At 41.5% G+C, this 22263-nt stretch overlaps 2 protein-coding genes across 3 annotated transcripts; both read right to left on the bottom strand.

Moving 5' to 3' along the window:
- Positions 1-1124: 1124 nt before the first annotated feature.
- On the bottom strand, positions 1125-20045 carry LOC117574924 (dynein beta chain, ciliary). Its single transcript, XM_052007684.1, has 28 exons — positions 20035-20045; positions 18829-19618; positions 17515-17667; positions 17178-17389; positions 16866-17107; positions 16524-16806; positions 15864-16129; positions 15350-15801; positions 13715-15294; positions 13186-13458; positions 12860-12889; positions 10748-12736; positions 9976-10688; positions 9379-9731; positions 8478-9301; positions 8058-8419; positions 7839-7995; positions 6416-7765; positions 6180-6349; positions 5628-6125; positions 5052-5562; positions 4823-4993; positions 4443-4759; positions 3961-4375; positions 2902-3903; positions 2686-2834; positions 1657-1789; positions 1125-1485 (listed from the first exon to the last, which is right to left on the bottom strand). The coding sequence occupies exons 2-28, from the start codon at positions 19553-19555 to the stop codon at positions 1324-1326; spliced, it is 13494 nt and encodes a 4497-aa protein (XP_051863644.1). The 5' UTR covers positions 19556-19618; positions 20035-20045; the 3' UTR covers positions 1125-1323.
- LOC117574925 (uncharacterized) lies at positions 19970-21596 on the bottom strand. 2 transcript variants are annotated; one of them, XM_034258976.2, is made up of 4 exons: positions 21403-21596; positions 21015-21341; positions 20858-20958; positions 20693-20786 (listed from the first exon to the last, which is right to left on the bottom strand). In XM_034258976.2, exons 1-3 carry the CDS (start codon positions 21470-21472, stop codon positions 20906-20908), a joined length of 450 nt encoding a protein of 149 aa, XP_034114867.2. In that variant the 5' UTR covers positions 21473-21596; the 3' UTR covers positions 20693-20786; positions 20858-20905. The 2 variants fall into 2 exon arrangements, with proteins under 2 accessions (XP_034114866.2, XP_034114867.2); XM_034258975.2 differs by having other exon boundaries at positions 19970-20786; positions 20858-21341; positions 21403-21586.
- Between the last annotated feature and the right edge of the window lie 667 nt (positions 21597-22263).

The raw sequence follows: 22263 nt of genomic DNA, 5'->3' as shown, positions 1-22263 counted from the left end.
AATGATGTTCGACCACACAGTGTCTGTTAGTTTTATAGAATTTTTTCATGCTAAAATGATTTACGCTCGTGTCGTCGTCTTCAGTTTTCTTTTCGTTGCTTTGTACATTTTGCCTTTTGTTTTATTTTATTTATTATTTTGTATATATGCCTGTGTTGGCATCTCTGTATGAGAGTATGTTTTTTCTCTTTTTTTCGAATGTAGTGAGTGCTGTTAGTTGGTTTGATGCTCGCCCGGTCGCCCGGTCGGTTGGATCGTATCGGATCGATCGTTTGATCGCTTGATCGATAGCTCTGTAGGCGGGTCACGCGTCACGTTGTCCAGCTCTTTGCTGTTTTTTTTTTGTTGTTTTTGTTTCTGTTGTTGTATTACGTTTGAATTATTTATGTGTGTTTTATGCAGTCAGTCGTCACATCTGAAATTTTCGAAAATTTTCTTGTTATCGTCTTTGTGTTTTATTTATTTTTTGTTTGCCATAATTATGCTGCCGCTATCGTTAATTGGTTCACGTTCACGTTTCGCTTAAGACTGTCCAATGCGGCTGCTACTCAGCATTTTTGAAATTTCGTCAGAAAATAAATGTTTTATATATTTTTTTTAAATAATGTTTTATTTTCATTAACGACGATGGCCACAAGTTCAGTCCACTCCATCATAAGCGTCGTCTATGAATTTCCTTTGATGATCAAATATTTTGGCAATTTTATATTATTCATATGATCATACATACACACTTAATCGTACTTCAATGTGTCGCTGTGTATTTATGTGTATGTTATTATTTATGGAAGCACTACGCATTTGATTTGGTGATTTAGATTTCCCCCATATTTTTATGCGTCTGAATTCTAGACTGATATTCAGTTATCAGTGGATTTTTTTTGGGCATACATTCATCATCTCTGAATTTACGTACATATGTATATTATTATATTAATTATCTTATAACTCATTTCATTTGCGATTATCAATATTCACTGACTAATAACACAAGGTCCGTTGATTTATGGCATTTCCTTGGGACTTTACACGTTTCACTTGGAGTGTAAACAATAAACACTTTTGTTTTTTTTTTTAATTCCCCCCGTAAATAAAATAAAGTCATTTTATGTTTTTTATGCTAGTGCGCCTAGGGCAAGTCTACAGAGAATGTGATTTTATTTAGGAAAAAAAGTGCTTAGAATAGGAAAATAGTGGAATTTGTAATTCTACCAAGTTAATGAAATATAATAAGCATAATTGCTCAAAGAGTTACTTGAATGAAGAAAATCTTTCTAATACTACTAAAAATATTATTAATAAAATATTGCATTTTCTGCAATCCTAGGTTTGTAAGAGCAGAGCAACGCCCGCCAGGGTCCATTTCCCTGGCTTGTCTTTGGTCTTTAGGTTGAATGTCCAGACATAGGTTGGACCTCGTGTGCGTGTTTTATATACGGGGCATTCGTACATATTCCTCAAGTCCTGCTTGTCTTGGGTAATGGCCTGTAAAATTAGATACAAAAATGTACTATAGAAACGTGGCAGTTAAATCGATAAGATTTATGCAAACATGCGCCGATCTTTAGACGCCATAGATCCGCTCCAAATTCAATGTTTGATCTAGAATTTAGATTAGAATTCGCTACGAGGGGAATATTTGCATTTTGAACTCACTCGAATATTGATCACTGGCATTGATGGATAAAGTTCTTTGAGACGTGATTCCATAATAATACCCTGCTGTATATCCCATCTGGCGCCCTCCATATAGATTCCATGAACACAGCAGCCGTCCCGCGGTGCCGTGCTGTAATTATAAAATATACATTTTTATCTGATAATCTTTAATTGTTATCCATGTCTGTCTGGACCTGAGTCTCAGTTTGTGATTGTTATTGTTAGCTTTGAAGTGACGCCAAATTCAATCGTGCGATGTTTTCAGCGAAAGAGATAGATGCATTGAGAGCGAGATCGAGAACAAGACCAGGCGCCACTTAATAAACAATCCAGACTCAAGTATAGACAATCGGCAAATAGACAATTGTTAATTACATGCTATTAATAATGTCTATTTATAGACAGCAAAAACACTTCAATTGCTAGTTTAAAATTAGCTTTCATCGAATAGCATTGCGGCTATTATTAGACGCGCTTGAAGCCGTTGTCCGATCTCCGTGCGGATCGAATGGGTCGATCTTTACACTATCTTTGTCTTGTAAGTATTGATGCAAGTCATTCTGATTTATGTACATAGCTGCGAGTGTTTGATAAGTATGTCGAGTGTACAAAGGCACCTAATTAGGTTGTCTGTGATGAGCACTTGGCTAGTTTCAAGCTAAATGCTAAATACGATGCAGCTAAGCGGAGCTTAGGCAAGGATCATTTGTTCCTTCTTGTTCTCTTTTTAATACAAACTCTGTCGAATGGCCTTCTCGAAATACCTCCTCTTGGGTATCGCTATAGGAATGCCAGCCAGTGCGGGCATCGCGGTAAATCAGTCAAAGTCGTCTACAGGCACACATGTTTATATGTACGAATACATATGTATTGAAAGGGTCAGCGCAAAAGTCAATTAAAATTGCGTATTAATGTGGTGTGTGTAGCTTTGGAGGCTTGGTTGACTGATTGACTGGCTGACTGGTTGACTGCCTGACTAACTGACTGTCTGGATGTCTGTTTGCCTGTTTGGTTGTCGGCACTTACGTAAATTCCTCCTTCTGTTTCTTGGTCACGTCACACTGCAGGCACATCTTGTCCAGCGGCAACTCATTGCGTCGGGCGGTGCTCTGCATGATGGCCGTTAGCAGAGATTGAGGGTTAAAAAAACCAGCCAGCCAAACGCAAGAGGGCAGCTGCAATAAATAAAATACATTTTTTTTTTATTATGCCGGTTTTGATGGTATTGTTCGCGCAATTTACCACAAAATCGGTAGACCAAGTTTCCAACTCTCGCAAACGCAAACACAAATCGATAAACCAATTGTTGAGCCCCAGTAGCGAGGGATAGGCACGTTGCGTCCAAATGGGCGGCACTTGATCCAAAAATAATGAATTCTCCAGCACCTCCATATCTGAGGTTATGGTCAATTCGCCTTTTAGGCCCAGATCGAGCTCTTTTAAGCTACGCTTCATTTCGCTGGTTAGAAAATTCATACGTTCGCATTCCTGAAACGCCACAATTACGTATGGAGTACGTTCCTCCACTTTGTTCATTATCTCAACCATGTTGAACTCTTCCGGCAGCTTCTCAATAATTTCATCAACAATTTGTTTAACCTTATCCTCACGGGTAACAGTTGCGCCTCCCCCAGCACCCGCATCTCGGGGCTGCATTTCGAAGACGGTGCGGAATATATTCTCCGCTCGAGTTGTTAGAAATCCAACTTCCGCATTTGGATGTAGACCATATAAATAAGGTGACTCGGCTGGCATCATTTCATCCACATAAGTGTGATACCCCAGATAGTCGGTGTTGGGTGGCGCAGCAAAAGAGGGTGCCAGGAACAGTTCACCATCGACCAAGTCTGGCTGCATGTACTCCTCCAAGTAAGTGATGCACAAGCGTCTGTCCCAATCATCAGTTATGTGTCCGCCATACATAATCTCGCCAAAGAGATAACGCAAATCCTCCCATGGTACCTTCGCATTGGCCTCCAGATAGTTGTACAGCACCGATACACTGATATTCAAGTCGCCCACGTTAAAGGGATAGATCTTGTTCCAGCCTTGCGGACCAAATTTACGACGCTCAGCGACCACAGCATGGAAATAACAGAGGGAAAAGAGTATGGCCTTGAACTCGGCTTCCTTGCCGGACATCTCAAGGGTTTCCTGTGTGAAATTGTCAAGTGCTTTATGCAAATTGGCCAACATGCCCGTTGGCGGTTCATTGGTAATCTTAATAGATGACTCCAAGATACCCTATTTAAATACATCTAATAATATTGTAATAATATTGATATCGTTTCGCATAGTTACCTGTGGTATTATGTGAGCTGATGGTGTTGAGGCTGGTTCGGCGCTTAGGAACATGCGATAGTCCGGATGTGAACCATCAGCATAATGTTCCAATTTCTTTTCAAGAACCGGCAGCCATTTTCTTACCAAGTGAATATTTTGCAATACAACCCAATGCCCATTTTTGGCCGCCGTATCCATGGCTGCCTCGGCAATAGACTCCTGACCCTGACCCAGGGATACATTGTGAAAGTTTCCTAGGTCCAAGCTAAAGCCCATTTGTTTACCCAAAGCTTCAACATCTTTCAAGGGATTGACACCGGGTGACAGTATAAAGAAAATAGGTGTTGAAGGACTGGCTTCCTCATAGGATTTTGCAAACTCCATAGCGCGATTTTCTACATATTTAGAGCCCAGTTTCTCCTCAATGAAGTCACTAAATGTCGGTAAACTTAATTAAGCAATACATTCAATTATAACATAATTTATAGCGAATTACTTACGCTAATGCATAAGTCATACGATCGGGTCTCAAGGCTCTTATCATGCAGAGACGTTGTAATGCAGTTTTGTTCTTCCATTCCTGTGGGAATTTCTCTTTTTCTGGTAGCTCCGATTCCACGAGTTTCTTCCAGCGTTTTGATGAAGTCTCAATGTCGCGATCCAAGTTCCGAAACTCATCTTTGGACGCTAGACTGCAAATTCCGCCCCACGATTGATTACTCAAGAAATCCACAGGACTTGTCACATGTGGTTTTATCGGGAAGCGGAGTAGGAAGTCCAGTTCCGCAGATGAGACCTCCTCGTTCATTAGCAGTATCTGCAAATCAACACAAAAGACATTAATACAAATTCATAGTTTGGTATTCAAGATTTCTCTTACCTGAAAAGTCATTTGCGAGGCGAAGATGAGTTTGTCGCATTCGAAAAGACCACGCGAAGTATACTGAAAGACCGAATACGTTATGCAATCGATCAGATTTGAAACACGCAAATCCAAAGTTTCGCCCGGTTCAGCCTTGGCTATGGCCTTTTGGAACACTACACTAAAAGCCTGAAAGCCGAAGTAGATTAGTTATGGCTTTATTTTGATGTGACCATTTCTAACATACCTTCAGGGAGAACTGATAGATCGGATTGATTGTGTTCAATTCGTTAAGGATAAAGTACAAAAGACTTGCTCTGGCCGCCGCTGGCCTATAGTATTCACGGGCCTTATCAATTTCCTTGGATGTTATCTTCGCTTCGGCAACTTTTTCCTCAATGTCGGAGGCTGTGCTCTTTGTTGTCTCCAGATTCTCCACCAATGCCGTGTCACCTAAAATATTCTCACCCGCCGAAGATAGACGTGATAGCAAATCATCCTCCAGCTTTTTTAGCATTATCTTAAAATCGTTTTGCTGTTTGGTTAACTCGGCCTTCAGATCCTCCAGATCGGGACGTTCGGCCTTCACGACCTCTGCGAGCAGCTGATCCTCTAAGCCATCGCGAGTGACAGTGAAATTGATCAGAGTTGTTTGTGCTTGCATCTCTGGTTTGTAGTGCGGATTAGCTAGTTTTGTGTGCAGAATTAAACGGAATGTCGAGTTATATTCAATCTCCTTGTCTCCGATCTTAATAGCTCTGTAATTTAAAAAAAAAAAATTATTCATTAGTTTGAAATTAAGGATATTCAATGGGATACTTACTTGCCCTTCTTGATCAAATTTCGGCCGAGCAATGAGTCCAAAACAGGATCTAAGTTCTCATCAATGTTCTCTATCAACACTGTGATGCCGGTATTGATTGATTTCTCAATAATATCCAAGTAGTTACGCTGTCCCAATCTTATGACCTTGAGGTCCTCTCCATACTTTTGCTTAATCCATTTCACGCCCTGCAATTGTGGATCAATCATCAGTGGCCAACGATCCGAATTGGATAGAATCGTCGCATTCTCAATGGACATGCGATCACTGGGTAGTCCTTCGTTAGTCCAAATAGCGATGGTCGTATCATCTGTGAGCAGGGTGAGTGGATCGAGATTTTCAGTTGTGGGTATGGGTGGATCAATGCTCTTAAGAAAGGGTGTCCACATCTTTTGCAATAGATCAATGCGGAATCCCTTCGTGAAACAACCGACATAGGAAATGAAGGCGGTTATGAGTAGAATATCGCCGGGTAATGTAATGCCCTGCTTGACGAAGCTATAGAGGAAAGAAATGTAGTAATTCTGCTTAACTATTGTTTGTTTATCTTACTTATTAACTGCCTCAGCCCACCGGACATTCTCACTGGCCAGGCCGCCAACAAGTCGATTGGCTAAGGCAATTGTGGCCTGTGTTGCATCCGCCTCCTGTTGACAACGAAGTTTATCTGCAATGGCCTTTTCGAAGTCCGCCGTAAGCTTGGCGAGCTGCTCTTCTAGACTCTGAATATAGAAAATACGTAACATTTTACAATACCATCTAGATTTATTTTCGGCGAATGAACATACCGCAACTTTGCGCTTGATGCCTGCAAGTTTATCTTGAGCTGCAGCAAGTTCGGCATTGGCTGCAGCAAGAGCCTTCCTCTTGGGCTCCACATCGCAGTAAACTTCATAGAACTTGATGATATTAATAACCCAAGCACATAGTCCGGCCGCAGCGCCAGACTTTGAGCGCACAAACTCTGGTTCGAACTCAGGATCCTTGAGATAGGGTTGGATGGCTTTGATAATCTCGGGATGGATATTCTCCTTGTCGTAGTTAATCAGCGCGTCGAGGAATGTGTCTACTTTGGCCATTGAAATTTTAGCTGCCTTCCAGGAGCGATCCTTGGGTAGCTTGCCACCAGGCGCTAGGAGCACCATAACAGCAGCAGTAACATTGGTGACCGCGCCAGGTGGTGATCCAAAGCTCTTGAGCTCTGTCAAATTGGCCTTGTTAAGAGTGTTTAAAGCCTCTTGGGCGGCTGTTAGGGCTGGCTCTGCTTTCAAGAGATCTTCCTCGCAATCGCGCTGTTTTTTGCTCACTTCGTCGGCTATCAAAGCAACCTTCATTTCCTCCTCATCGGCCACGGCTTTTTCCGTTTGCACTTTCTCCGTTTCAATGCCCACAATTTCGATCAAGGCATCGGCCGCATCGTTCTTCTCCTTCAGCTCAACCTCTTGGACAGCTAGCTTGACTTTCAAGTCAGCTACCTGCACTGCCGTTGAGCGCAGCTTTTCCAGACCGTTCTCCAGACGTTCGATTTTGCTCTGCAAATCTTCATGTTTGTGATTGAGTAGCTTCAGATATAAATTGATCTGTTCGAGATAACTTTTGGGTGTGGTGTAGTTGTAACGACGTTCATTCTGTAAATAAACCTTGGACGTCGTGTTGACCGACGTGTGCACGTAGGCCATGAACTTGGCCACAGAATCGCGGTGATTCTCTGGCAACACTTTGTTTTGTGCCAAAAAGTTCATGGCAACCGATATGAGTGCCTCCTGAGGCCATTCGTGGAACCAATTGATGGATGTTGCATTGATGATGGCAGGGAATTTTCTCGACCGAACACGCAATGTTGAACCCACTGGTGAAAAACACAGAACTATCTTAAGTTGCTTGCGTACACGATCGATGAAGAATTTCCAGCAGTTTTCTCGCGTATCAACCAGTCCCGCACCTTTGACCTCATTACGCACGCCAGCGATTATGTTCTCGATTTCGTCGTCCGGAAATAGATCTGGAATCTCGCCAGTGGCTAACAAATCGTTGATTAAGACAAGAAAATCCTCGCTCGGTATCTGTGCATCCGTCATAAGGAACATGATGCTAACATTTTTGAGACCGGCCTTCAGATACAAACCGGAGAACTCGTTCTGTTGTACATGGATCACATCAGTTAGAAGCTAGCTCAAAGAGTTAATGGGTATTAATATTGATTGTACTCACTTTCAAGTCGTTTACACCATAACCTTTCTTGAGCTGTATCTGCACAACCTCCAAGCTGGATATGAATGCTGCCAAGCGCGCTAGAGATTGTTTGCCACTGCCACCAACACCAACCAATAAAGCGCTGCCACGCGGCGATTCTAATATGCGATTGATTCTGCAATGAAAACCGCAAGCGATGAAATAGAAAGTATTAAATGGAATCCGAGTTTTTACTACCTGCAGACATGCATCATCGCATCCTCGAATAACACCAGATTCATGGCAGCGACTAGATCATTATACGATGACATTGCTTCCTGAAGGAGTTTGTGAAGCTCAGGCCAACCCTTGATGGGCATGTACTTAGGATCACCAATTCCTCCAGCGAAATGACAGTAAATATTCGGCTTGTCGAATATAACGGATTCGTCAATTTCTTCGAACGACTTCTTGACAATGTCATGCTGCATTTTGGTAAAGCTATCAATATCCTTATCATCAGTTAGCTTATCCGAGTACACACGCTGTGTCTCATGTTGCCACAAACGTATAAGATCTGTTGAGCCCGTCAAGCACTCCGTCGAGCTGAATAGCAGACCCTGTCAAATCAAACATTAAGATATATTTCAATAAGATAATAATAATATTTATACACACTTGAAAAACATTGCTGATGTCGCGCAAATTGAAGATATAATGAGATTTAATGGCCGTGGGTAGAAAGACCTGCAGGCATTTATTGTGCAACGCAATCGTGGCTGCCACAATATTAGGTGTCATTCGTGTGACGATCGGTGTGAACTTCTGCTCGGCATTGGCAAAGTGTTGTGCCAATATTGCCGAATACATAACAGTTATAGAGTCAACACCTGGAAAACTAACGGCCAATACACAGAAGTGTCGTTGCAGACGTGGATTGATGGTAAAGCTGCCCGAGGTAGGATTCATGCAGGCCACATATTGACAATTATGGATGTCCTTGAGTGTCAACTTGTTGCGATCATACCAATGACCATAGTCCAGATGTTGGCGCATTAGAGTGTGCGGCTGAACGGTGCCATAGCAGTCCACCTCGGGCATATTGATGTCGTCAACAAAGTAGATCAAGGTCTTGTTGCCGGGCGGTCCATAGTTGCGGCCCGCTTTCTTTTCCAGCGGTTTCTCGAGTATCTTTTGCAACATTTCGGACGTGGTATAGAAATTGAATGGTATTGTGGTGACAGCGTAATTCTCAGAAAGCGATTGAAGCTTCTCATTGACCAGTACGGTCTTGCCGCAACCGGCATTGCCCACTAGCATCACCGGGTGCTTCTTATCCATGAGCAGGTCCAGGAAATATCGCAGTCGAATTGACTCGGAGGTGTGCACGAGCACAGCTTGCAATGGCAGATCCGAGTCCAGCTCAAATTTGGGTATCTTCTCCGTCCAGGGCATGAAGGTCTTTGTCTCGCTATCCAAAAAGTAATCGAAAACTGTGCCGCCTTTTCATTCGGAATCGAAATGAATTGGATATGGCTAAAGTGATGGGACTTGCTTCGAATATGACTTGCAATCTTACCTGCTGGAAACTTAACAGTTTTGAACTCATTTACCCACCATTTGCTGAACTCCACGCGATAATCAATGGCTTGATCCTGGAACATGGCCGAACCGAATGCCCAAATACAAGCAAAAACAAAGTACAGCTCGTGCCATTCTTTTGGACAATCGGCCGGCGTGTTCGCTGGGATTAGAAAACAGTTTAGTAGATGGCACAGCATTTGTATGTGGGCCATTTCAGCGACAGGCGTGATCTTTTTGAAACGCACGCGAATCGTCTCCAATGAAGGCGGTATGTACTTATCGAATAACATGACCAAATTGGACTTTTCGGCTGGAATTTTTCGCGTTTCAACCCAACTGGTCACATAGCTGCAAATTGACAACATAAATTCATATTAGTAAAAGAAGGATCATAATATTTTAATCTCCTTCTTAAACATTTTATTTCTTCTTACATAATTGTTTGTAATTGACACCAAAATATATTATATATTTGTTGCAAAATTTAAAGTGATTGCATCATATTTTTTTACCAATTACCTACCAAATTTGTTGCAATGTTTTTATACGCATTAAATCTTGGAAAAAAGAATAATTATTCCAAGCTACTTACGGATTCCAACCCAAGTCCTGTGGATTAATGTACAATATGCCAGCCCTGGATACGGTTGCCGGTGTCGCTGTTCTCAGATTGGAGATCTCAAAGAGCAAACGCATCGAAGGTGTCAACGCAATGCGCTCATTGCTGGCCAAAGTTAAAACTTTGTTATCATCCATTACGGTGTTCAAGCTCTCGATCCACATGGGATCGATATCGCCATCGAGCACAATCCACTTGGGTTGATCACCCGTTATGTTTGCCTGGTCCCGCATCAGCACTGAGAACAGCCCGTCCTTCCACTCGCGTGTCGCCGGGTTGATAATGCCGAAAAGTTCATCATTGGTCACCGCTTTTGGATTCAAGTCATTGAATATGGGCTTCCGTTTAATGTTCTGATAGGTGCGCAGCAGCGTCTTCCACACTTGTGTTTTACCAGTGCCAGCATTGCCAACAATGAATACAGAATGACGTACCTCCAACAGTTCCTCCAGTTGCACTACTTTCAATATGAAATTATCTTCCGGTTGTAGTAGCAAATCGGAGGCAGCTTGTTTTACGGTGCGTTCAAAGTCCTGATCACGTTTGCGTGGCACATCCAAAGCGGGAAATAGATCGCTGATGAGCCCCATGAACACTGGCATATCATCTGTGATTATCTTTGGTATGTTAAAATCTCTCAATGCGCGCATCAATACCTCCTCCTCAGGGCGTCCAGGATCGCCGCGCTACAAGTATCATTAATTTACTTCTGCCCTATACAGTTAATATTAGCTTGAGAACTAACCTTTAGCGAGCCGGCGACCACCAGCACAGACTTGATGGCACGCAAGCCCCAATCGTAGTGATCTTGCTTAGAGAGCAGCTCCTTGCAGAGCGTGTAGAGTGTGATGAATTTGCGGGCCAGGACGCGAGCATCTTGAAAGCCTTCGGCCACGAGCATAATCTCGCAAATGAGTTCAAAGTCTGGCACCACCATGGCACAGGGTCGAAAGAGTGCCTTCAAGTTTTCCGGCAGCTCTGTACGTCCGGCATAGCCCGGGTTCATAGTAATAAATATGCCGACCGTTGGCACGCATGTGATAAACTCGCCCATAAAGTTGAACTTGTCCTTTTTGTCGCGAATTGCATCCTGGACGGACTTGACCTGTACGGCCACGACGGACAGCACCTCAACCGTAATACGATTGAACTCATCGAAGCAGCCCCAGGCGCCCGTTTGTGCGAGGCCTTTGTAGATGTTACCGCAGGATTGATAATCCATCTGTTCAGAGCAGTTGAAGACGTAAACCATAATGCCTATGGCACGACCCAAATCCTTGGTTGTCTCCGTTTTGCCAGTGCCAGCAGGACCAGCTGGTCCGCCGCCCATGACCAAGTGTAAGCTTTGTGTGAGTGTTATGTAACAGCGATCTGTGAGCGGCGTTATGACCAGGCGTGGGGTATTGCCTAAGTATTCGTGACAATACTGGAACTCAGCGTCGCAAATATTGGCAAAGCAATCTTTCTCAACATCATCGAATCGATGGCGCAGCTGCGATTGCCACATAAAAGCCGAACCTGAATCCAATTTGGCCTGAATCATCTTAGCGACCACATCTCTTGAGTGCACATCAATCGTGCATATCGTCATTATTTTCTGACGATCCCCCTTGGTCAGCTCGCCGAGCAGCAGTGTTATGAGTAAACTGAGTTGTGAGATTTGTTTCTTGTAATAGTCCTTGATGGCATTGTCATAGCCCTCCTCCAGTCGGCTAAAGGCGATGTTCACCTCTGTTGACCACCAGATCTGTGAGCCGCAAAGCGACACCTGGGCAGGATAGTCGAATAACCATTGCTCACGTTGCTTTTCCTCATAAGCGACGACAGCTTCGGTGACATAGTGTCGCAGGGAGGCTCGCATCGCCGCTTGAATGCGATTTAGCCAGACTTCAACTGGACCACGAATGCTGGCCAGTTCATTGAATTCAACGTATTCGCCATCTTTGGCGTACATTCCAGAAGCTGTCTCTATCTCATTGGCCTCATCACGATTGAATTTGAGACGGGCTATCGAATCAAATAGCTTGGTCAGATGCTTGGTGACCATTTCCGGTTGAATGCCATTGCTGAGCACATCGAGCAAGTCGGCCGATGATACAAAATAGAAACGAGGAAAAGCCAAACGTTTTGTTTCCAAGTACTCTGCCAGTGCCTTTTCGCATAGCGTAAGCTCCTTTTGCAAATGCTCCAAACGTTCGATTAGCCCTGATCGATTTGTTGATGCCACCACATTCGATGAGACGGACATCTCATCCATGAGTACACGGAATTCGGCATCGATGTTATCGAAACGAACCGAATCGACGGGGAGCTGTTTGCGTATGTCTTCCGAACTCATGAAGATACTCTCAAGATGGGTCCAAGTGCGTTGCACCTCAAACCATACGGTTATCACTTGATCGGCAATCATCAATTTGTTTTGCCAAGTTGAAACTTCTTCGAGGAAATGAGCGATGTACTTGGATGTTATTAAATTTTGTAGGCAAACCTGGTTCTCTTCAAGCGTCTCTATGAGTTCTTCCGATGCCTTAAGGAGTTTGCAGCCAGTGCGCGGATGCAGCTCATGATCGAACTCCATTGCCGACCACGTTGAGTTTAGGTCTCTCAATATTTTCTCCATTGACATTTCCTTAACAGCCTTATCCACAATATTCTTTACTTCCTCCTCACATTCATGAAGGTTCAAGCCCAATAGTTCCGCCAAAGTTGTCTCGTGATCCATTATGAATTTGACCTGCAATCCGATGTTAATTTCAGAGAACGTTATTATCTCTTTACAATACTGTTTATCTATATAAGAATGCATACTACATGGAAATTCTACTTTAATTTATGGTTTAACATGCGAAGCACTTACTGTTACTTCCTTTGGCAAGGCGGCCAGACTCTGGAATGAAATGGTATTTACAAGAACTGTACAGTCGAGGCTCAACTAGTATTACTATGGGCCTCACATAGTGGTTTGTTAACAAATCAAGTTAGAAAAAAAAAGTTTAAAAGTTTTTGCTATACAATTGAGCATCTCTTTCAGCATGTTGCTAGGATTAAGAACGCTCAGGTGCTAGGAAAGTAAAGATTAAAAGATTTCCATGAATTATTTACAATTGCCAAATGGATTACAATAATTAATAAAATAGTCCGTTTTTGAAATCTGTACAAACAGTAAAAGAAACATAAATAGACCTTGGTTGAGTTCATAAGTTGATTCCAGTGTCGTTCCCGAATCGCCGGATTTTGTAATTCACCGACAGCTCGGAGAGAGGTTAACATATTTTTCACCGTCGACTCGAGGTTGATAAATGTATCCCAGGTGCGCATTTCCTTATCCAATAGACGGATATCCTTAGCAAATTTCTTGCATTCAATATCCATATTCTCAACATCGACTTTACGCCATGGAGTTGTCTTCCAATCCTCGATGCTGGTTTGCACAATGTTCACGTAATCCCAAAGTTGCTGTCATTATTAAAGGATGTTCATAAAAGTATGAGATTAGTTTAGTAAAACGAATCTATTATCTTTATCATTGAAGGATTAGTAAATATTGGAAAATATATTAACGCTAGCTATAAAGTAAAAGCTTTAAGTTCCACATGTGGCATGCAGTAATGTTTAATAAGAATTTAGTTGGTTGATTATAAAACATGCAAAAGGTTTGCTATGAAACAAATACTCTAAGAAGATATAGGAGCTCAAATGTTACACTAAATACCTTGAGCATGCGCAGCTCCTTGCGACATTGCTTGAGAACCTTAAACTCTGGTATATTGACTTCAAAGAGGCTGCCCGACTTCTGAATCTCGCCCATTTCCCTCTCGCACAGATACATATCGTCATTGATGCGATCCATTAACAAATATGGCTTGAAGCAGTCAAACCGGAAGAAATCGTACTGCTTAAAGACCTCGCGGAATAGTTGGATATGTGCTTCGAAGAGAGTTATTTTGTTCCTTATGCTGACCACCTCTGTGGCTTGCAGTGGAGACACCTGTTGCTTAACAGTGGTTGCAATCTTCTTAGTGTTGGCCCACTGCTCAGGCAGCTCCTGCAGCAGCACATTCACTTCCTCAGGTATGTCCATGTCGTAATACTTAAGCAGCTGAATGGTTTCCTGCATGGGTTCAAACATCTCATCGGTGTTGGCAGCACGCTCCTTCACCTGCATCAAATAGGCCATAATGCTGACCAGACCCTCGTAGTCTTTTTCCTTTACTGTCTGCAACAGACCCTCGTCGGCCTTGCGTATAAAGTGACTGAGATTCATGAGGCTGGATGTTACAGTTGTCACCAGATGCTCCTTGAACATATTGCCCCACTTGCAGACGGTGTTGAGCAATGCTTGCCGAAAGGGACGTACATCCACTTGAAACCATGAGCTGAACACTTGAAACGAGGGTATATCCTCAATCTCAGTGAACAGCGACTCGTAGTTGTCGATTTGCTCCCTAAATGCCTCGATGGTTGGCTGGCAAGGCTCTGGGGGAGGAGGGGCAGCTGGATCATTCATTTGTATTAGCTCAATTTCATCTGGATCCAACATGCGACCGTATTCCAAAAAGTATTCCATGCATTCTTCACGATCGTCTAACCACAGATACGAGTAGCGTTCGAACTGTCGACAGAAACGCGAAGCCTCCTCCATGACCAAGTCAACGCCATTGAGGATCTCGCGTCGCATATCAATAATGTCCTGATTTTCCTTAATAAGTTCCACATAATTGCGTTTCTCATTCGGCTTCAATCGCTTGACAAGTGATCCCATCTTCATAATGTCTCGCATAAGCTCGATCAGCATGTTGTTAAAGCCCATGGGATCGTCTGGCTCCAGGGAAGGGACAAACACCAAATTGGGCTCCAACAGCTCCAGGCGTGATTCAAACAGCGGTGCATAATTGTTGTCGGGATCCATATTCTCTGCTAGGTATCCCACACTGACTCCCACTGTACGCAATATGTTTTCATAGACAATATTGTCGACAAAGTCGATGTAGCTCAGCCAGACAGCATCGTTTTGCTTTTGCTCCATGTCGAACTGCAGCATGTTGTCTTGGAGAAGTTTATGAATCTCCACAGAGGCTGCCTGTATCTCCGAGTAACGCTTAGCAGTGCGATCGGGTCTTTCGTCAATTGATAGTACAGTATCTTTCTTACAGTCGCGTCGCTCGAAAAGCGGCTGCTTGGCCCAAACCTCCATTATTTTGCGTATTTGGCGTAGATTCTCCTGAGTGTGATTCATACGATTGCGTAGAGCAGCCACAGGATTGCGCAACTTCTCCAGATAGCTCATAATATCTACAGGAACAGAAATATTTATTCAATACCCAATCAATTCAATTCTTGCGCGCACCTGATGAATTCCAAACAAGGTGATCCACACCAATTTCAACAAGATCATCAATCATTTTTATCTCCGGTTCAATCAGTCTGAGCTCCACCGGTGAACTGCCCTCCTGTATGCTGTTATACCAATCAATGGTCTTCTCCAGGTTCAATGTATACGAACGCAAGACATCGCTCTTTTCGGCAAAGTCAATGGCTATCTCGGGTATTCCATCGATTTTCATTTGCTGCATGTAGTGCACCTCTCGCAGAATGGAGAATAAAGTACTACTAAAGTTGAGAATCAACGAGTTGCTGTGCTGGTCGCGAGCTATCAATGACTTCTTGAGATCCTCCTCAATTTGCTCGGCCAACTGCATTGACCATTCGTCAAAGAACTGCGTCTTACAGACGCCCAACTTGGCAATGAGGCACTCGTAACGCTCTATAATTTCCAGGGATTTCTCTGTTTTGGTTATGCTGTACATGAATGTATAGTTATAATACTCGTAAACGACAAATTTAATATTATATTAGCTTACTCATGCTGCAGCGCCTTGAAGTGCTTCACTGGTGCCGTAATGCGCGTCTCTAGTTGATGGCACCAGCGTATAAAGGCTGCCACAGGCGGACAGTTGTAATTGGGGTATAAAGATTCATCATCCCTGATCAGTAGAATCTGCTTGTCGTATATGCTCTCGCAGACTGTCAGCTCCTCATCGAGCATGCGTACAATTTCTGCGTAACGCTGTGTGAACTCTTCTTTGATCTTTGGTCGATCAAGAACACTGCCCACAATGCTGATAAGCTGAAAATGAGAAATAGAATTGTAATTTAAATTGGTGCATTCCTATAGAATAGTTTCGGTAATTTATTTGCTTAATTTTTTTCGAAATTGATGATTAATAAGGGAGAGTTAACGATAGTAATTGTAGCTATCATTCATAAACAGAGTAGGGTCTATTATAGTATGTACAGACAACTCGAATGAGTTATTACATAGAATAGTTGGTTGTACAGAGGCTAAAGTATAAAGGCGTAAAGTTATTTATGTGTCTCATTGGGACAAAAAGATTGATACGTCTAATTAAGTTTGAAAATTTAATATAAGCCTTTAGAAAGTAAACAATAAACATAACTTTAAGAATACTAAGGCGATTTGTTAAGGAGGATATATTAAATAAGATATATCTATGACTTACTTTAAAAATACTTTCTAAGTTGTGACAATCGTCGAAGGCCTGACACAGTATGGCTGCCAATTTCATATCCAACTCCAGTATACGCGTTTGAAAGCCGCGAAAGTCTTCGTCGAATTCATGATCATCTGGATCCAAGACATCATAGCTTTTTGAGGCAAATGCCGTAAAGTATTGATTAAACTCTACATAGACATCCGTGATGCGTGTGCTTAGCTGTCGACCACGCAGTCCACCGATTTCGACTTTCTCTAATTTCAGGAATTCAATCACAGTAAAGAAGAACCTAGGGAGTAGAATAATAATGGACAATCTTAGAAATTCAAAAACAAAGCCTTTTCATACCACTGAATCGTTGTTAAACGCTCGAGGAATGCATTAAAGCGCTTGAAAACTGAATTTGGATGAAAAGTCCATAAAATCGGTGGCCGCTCCTCGGGTTCCGTGAAAAATGCGGCCAAACGTTCCTTGTAGTAGTCGAATAGTTCCCTAAAGAACTTTAGTATTTGAATGGAGAGTGTGAGGCGTTGCATGGCCTCATCGATATCGCTATGGAATATAGACGAGGGATCCAAATAACGCTTGGCCTGATGCATTATAAGCAGATTTATTATCGATTCTCAGACAAAAACGGATATAATATAATATAGTAGTTACCTGATGTATAATCAAGTTGCATATCTCTTGCAATAGAACTGTTATCTTCGCCGACTGACAGTAATAGCGTGAGTTGCCCCAAAGCGTGCAGACAGTATGCATGAAGGGTATGAGCAATGGCTTGAATTCGGAAAAATCAATTTCCTCCAGTTGATGCAAGGGGCGTTTCAAAGGGTTCAAATATAGTGTTATATCCTTTGCCTCTGCAAGTGCTGTGCGATTGTTCAATCAAAACCCCAGAACACAGTTAGTTTGTCGGCATGCAAAAGGCATAGATAGTATGTACATTTCTTTATTCAATGGCATGTTGCACAGCCATTAAATTGGCTTCACTCACCCGTAACAACGTTTTTGAAGAGCGTTTGAAAGCACGGATGATAGGCACTCAATGAGTACTCCAATATTAAGGCCATGGCTCGTATACGTTCATTGCGCAATTGGTCATAGATAAAGGATAGATTTTTCAGTCGATTGTTCCAAAATGTAAACTCTGTGAGAGAAATCGAGCAGATAAACGCATTATGAGTAATGAATGAATTAAATAAATTAAATCTAATTAATTGAGTAAGATGTTTGAATAATTGAATTTATAATTTCATTAGCATATTTGAGTATTGCAAAAACATTTAACTATTTAGTGGAGTTGGCGAAAGAGAATCATAGTAAAAATATATATTTTGTGAGCACTAAATAAGCTTATTGAAATTAGTCTTAACTACAGTACAATTACAATATGCTAATAATATATTAAACCTCTGGATATGACTACAGATTAAAATAGTTAAGTCTCGTCCGCTTAATCATCCAAGTGTCGACGATAACTCTTAGTCTTCATTAAGAGCCAATTTAGCTGGCCACTAACATTGAGAAATTATTAATTTCTTGCAGCTTATTGCATGTTATATTTTTCACGTTATTGAATAGAAGGGCTCTTTGTATAATCGATACACATGGTCTATGATTTTCAGAGCTTGATGCATAGCTTCTAACACTTTAAGTAGTGAGCAAAAAAGGAATTGTCTTCTCAATAGTCACATACATACATACGTATGCATGTATTTTTAAAGTTTGACTACCAGCTTAAGCATTGATTGCAAAACTTTTCGCATTCGATTTCCTCGTATTCAAATCAGTTAAATTTTATTGCTGTGAAAACCTAACTGGTATTTTAGGGTTGTTCATTTTAAAGACAAAATGATAACAATCGCAATAACTTATGGCTACAGCTGCTTTTGATTATCCCTATACTATATAGCTTCGGTATAACATTGTGCACATGCTACTGAATTCAGTTAGAGCAGATGTCAAACCGTCACAAAATCAAGCAACAAAAGTTGTAACAAAAGAAATGCTTTCGCATGCACGAAGACAGATAATAATAACAACTTTTGAAGACAATTTGCTCAATTCATACACATCCATTATATGGACAAATGTATGTGTGCGCATATAGGCATAAACATGCAAAATTCGAGCGGTTGCTAGGATATGTCAAACAAACGACAACTGCAAAACTTGAATTTTATCAATAAATAATAAATAAAGCTGTGCCAAAAATAACCAAAATAATGAAATGCCTGTGTGGCAGACTCTATAACCTATTACCTATTGTATGAACTGTGACCCCACCAACCACCCTTTGCCCACTCACCCGTGTGTGGCGTTGGATTCTGTCCATTGGCAAAGGCATTCGTTGGACTCTCCTTGATGACCTCGTGTATCTGCGTAGCCCACTTAATGACAACGCCCTCAATGGCACTCTTGAGGTACAAGTCGAACTGGCAATGCTGCGTTTCGGTCAACTCCTTGGCGGCCTTAACAATTTTCTCGACGCCCACAGGCATGGCCAAGATTGTTTCGCCGCTCACCTGTCCCTTCACCTGATGCACGGTGCTCTTCAAACTGTGCACATGCTTCTGCACATCCTGGGCCACCATAATGGGCCAGCTTCTATAGTTGTCCTCATTGGAAAGCAGGGGCACAAGCACCTCCTCGACGAGTGCCGAGAGCTGATCAATTGTGCGGGTGGCCAGGTCCCCAAAGATGATGAAATTGCCACAATTCTCACGTGGCACCGGCTTGGCATACCTCTTAATAAAGTAAACACCCTTGCTCTTTAGCTGCGACAATGGGAACGTTGTGGACGGCACAAGTTGGGCAGCAGGCGTTAGGATGATAATCAAAACGACAGGCACGCTGCGATCCAAAAACTCCTTGATAATCCCTTTGTGCTCCTCCACAGTGATGACACGTGTCCATTTCTCAGGTTTCAATTTGAGGGATTTAATAACAAACGAACCCATCAGCTCCAGACGTGGATCCGGACCACCGCCAGCAGCGGCGGCGGCCGCCTCGGCGCTGGTGGAAGGCTGCTCCATCAAGAGGCCTGGGTTTGTTTGGTGGTGTTGCTACCACAGATGTTGTTTTCGTTTTTTCGTTTGCTATGTGTGGGCGAGGAGAGTATTGCTGTTCGAATGACCTTGTTACCAGTAACAACTACATATATCAATCAATACAAACTAATGCTAATCAATATTTTCAATCAAAAAACTTATATAAAACACTTTCAATCTTATTAAAGCCTTTTTGGTACTTATTATGTCTTCAGATTATGAATTTTTTTCTACTCTTACGTAACTCGAAAAAAATATTGATTCATTTAATTTATTTTATCCGCACAAAAACACAATTAGCAAATATTTTAAATAAGTTTGGCATAATTTACTACTATAATTTCATTTCTTTAATATTTTTCCATAACATTTTTCATAATTTATTAAAGCTCTTATAAGTTTAGCCACATCTTTAAGAATTTTTACTTATTTTATTATTTTATTTCCGTATCACAACTGCTCACCTGGACTAATGTTAGCTGACTGAAAGCAGTTGCTACAAAAATTGTTAACATTGAGTCAACCGGGTGGCAAACTGATCGTGGCAGCACCTCGTTGCTAAGGAGTTTGTTGATTTTGCAGCTTGACCATTGTTATTTCCCCTCTGCTATAATACTTGGTTACCAAGGAAGCTCCTGACGTTACCATGCTTCTAGCCGACAGTTGCAAATGCCTAATGTGTCTATTGCATGCAACGTTGATTTGCACGCCACGTCGATTTACTGTCAGTACTGACGTGTTGCTTGGTAAACTTGGCCTATTGCAGGATTGGTGATGTTTTTATTAGGCGCTAATTAAATCGATTATTATTAGATTAGTGGATAACATAATTCAATTTGATTAAGTTTATTAAAAGCAGCAGGAATCACAAGATGTAAGGACTACAACTTTTCTAGTCCTAATGCTTTATCGTTAACAATAAAAATTGATATCGGTATTCCAATTTATATGAATTTCTTATAAGTTTCGAATTAAATCGATTCACTAACTTTAAATTGAGCTATTCGATTTATTGAAATCGGGTAGAAACATATCGTCATAGGCGACATTCTCCAGTACCTTGTTGAGAATACCAGTAAATGCCACCGAAAATGCCTTCAGTAGTCCCGGCTCAACACCGTTCCAAAATTCCACCCAATTTTTATTGAATGCTCGATTTATAGCTATTGTTAAGTCGGTATTTTCTTTATACAAATCATTCATCCAAATAATCCATCTATAATTGGAATACCATCATTAAACGTGTTTATATAACATATGTATGTTTTGTTTTGATCAATAACTCACCGATCCAAAGTGACTTTGGGTACGATTTCATACACTTTAAGATATCGCTTATTGTTGCGATATTCCAGTATGATCTTGATCTTGAGCGTAAAGTGAATGTTCTGAAAATCAGATTGCAGTTTTCCGGTTGTATTTGCTTTCAGCTTTAGCAACTGACCTTGCATATCGTAGGTTGCTTCGTGCACAAGTCGCGGAATGCGAGCTTTTATCATGATTGGTTCTATTGTTGGATCTCGATTAAAACCCTCAATGTGGGTAACTGTTGCATTGTTGAAGCCCTTGATAACATTATCTCTCATGTGAAAAGTTAGCCAGATCGGACCGCGGTATGGTGAATCCAACATAGAAACATCTTCCATTTCCGTTGCATCCAATGGCGGCAGACCAATCTCCGGTATGCCTTTGGGGTATCTTCTGATTACATCATTAATGCTTTTTATAATACAAGGTGAATCTCCAAAGTGGCATTTTACAATATCACTAGCTATAAACAATAGTTTAATAATTTATCTGCCAACTTCTTTGTTTATTGCAATAATACTCACGCAGAACGGTGCTACACACAGCTTTATATAAAAACCAGGCAGCTGCGATTAATATATACGACTTAATCATATTGCTTGCGGAACTTTAAACTTTTCAATATCTCAGCTCCAATATGAACCTGCTCTAAGCAGAGATCAACAGCAAATAAAATGAGTAAATCGCATTGTAAGTTTATTTACAAATCTGTGTTTGATTCGATACTTACTTGCACGAATATATAGCGTTTTTATACCCGCTACCCATAGGGTAGAAGGGTATTATAACTTTGTGCCGGCAGGAAATGTATGTAACAGGTAGAAGGAGGCATCTCCGACCCTATAAAGTATATATATTCTTGATCAGCATCAATAGCCGAGACGATCTAGCCATGTCCGTCTGTCCGTCTGTGTGTCTGTGTGTCTGTATGTCTGTGTGTCTGTCCGTCTGTCCGTCTGTCCGTATGAAACACTGGATCTCAGAGACTATAAGAGATAGAGCTATAATTTTTTTTCGACAGCATTTGTTATGTTTGCACGCAGATCAAGTTTGTTTCAAATTTTTGCCACGCCCACTTCCGCCCCCGCAAATCAAAAAAATCGAATAACAAGTGTAATTTTAAAGCTAGAGCTACGAATTTTGGTATATACAATAATTACTGTAGTAGTTATGATTCCTGAAAATTTGGTTGCGATCAGATAAAAATTGTCGAAGTTATTTAGGAAATACTTTTGTATGGGAAAAACGCCTACTTACTAGGGGTCTTAGTTACTTTGGCTGACAATCTGGTATATTGAGCCGTCTATGGTATATTTTGAATGCGGTACTATATTGATATACCAAACATATCATTTGGTATATTTTTAGTATTTTTTAAAAGTATT

The sequence above is a fragment of the Drosophila albomicans genome, chromosome 2R (genome assembly GCF_009650485.2).
Source record: "Drosophila albomicans strain 15112-1751.03 chromosome 2R, ASM965048v2, whole genome shotgun sequence".
Lineage (NCBI taxonomy): Eukaryota > Metazoa > Arthropoda > Insecta > Diptera > Drosophilidae > Drosophila > Drosophila albomicans.
This window is presented reverse-complemented; position numbering and strand designations above follow the sequence as displayed.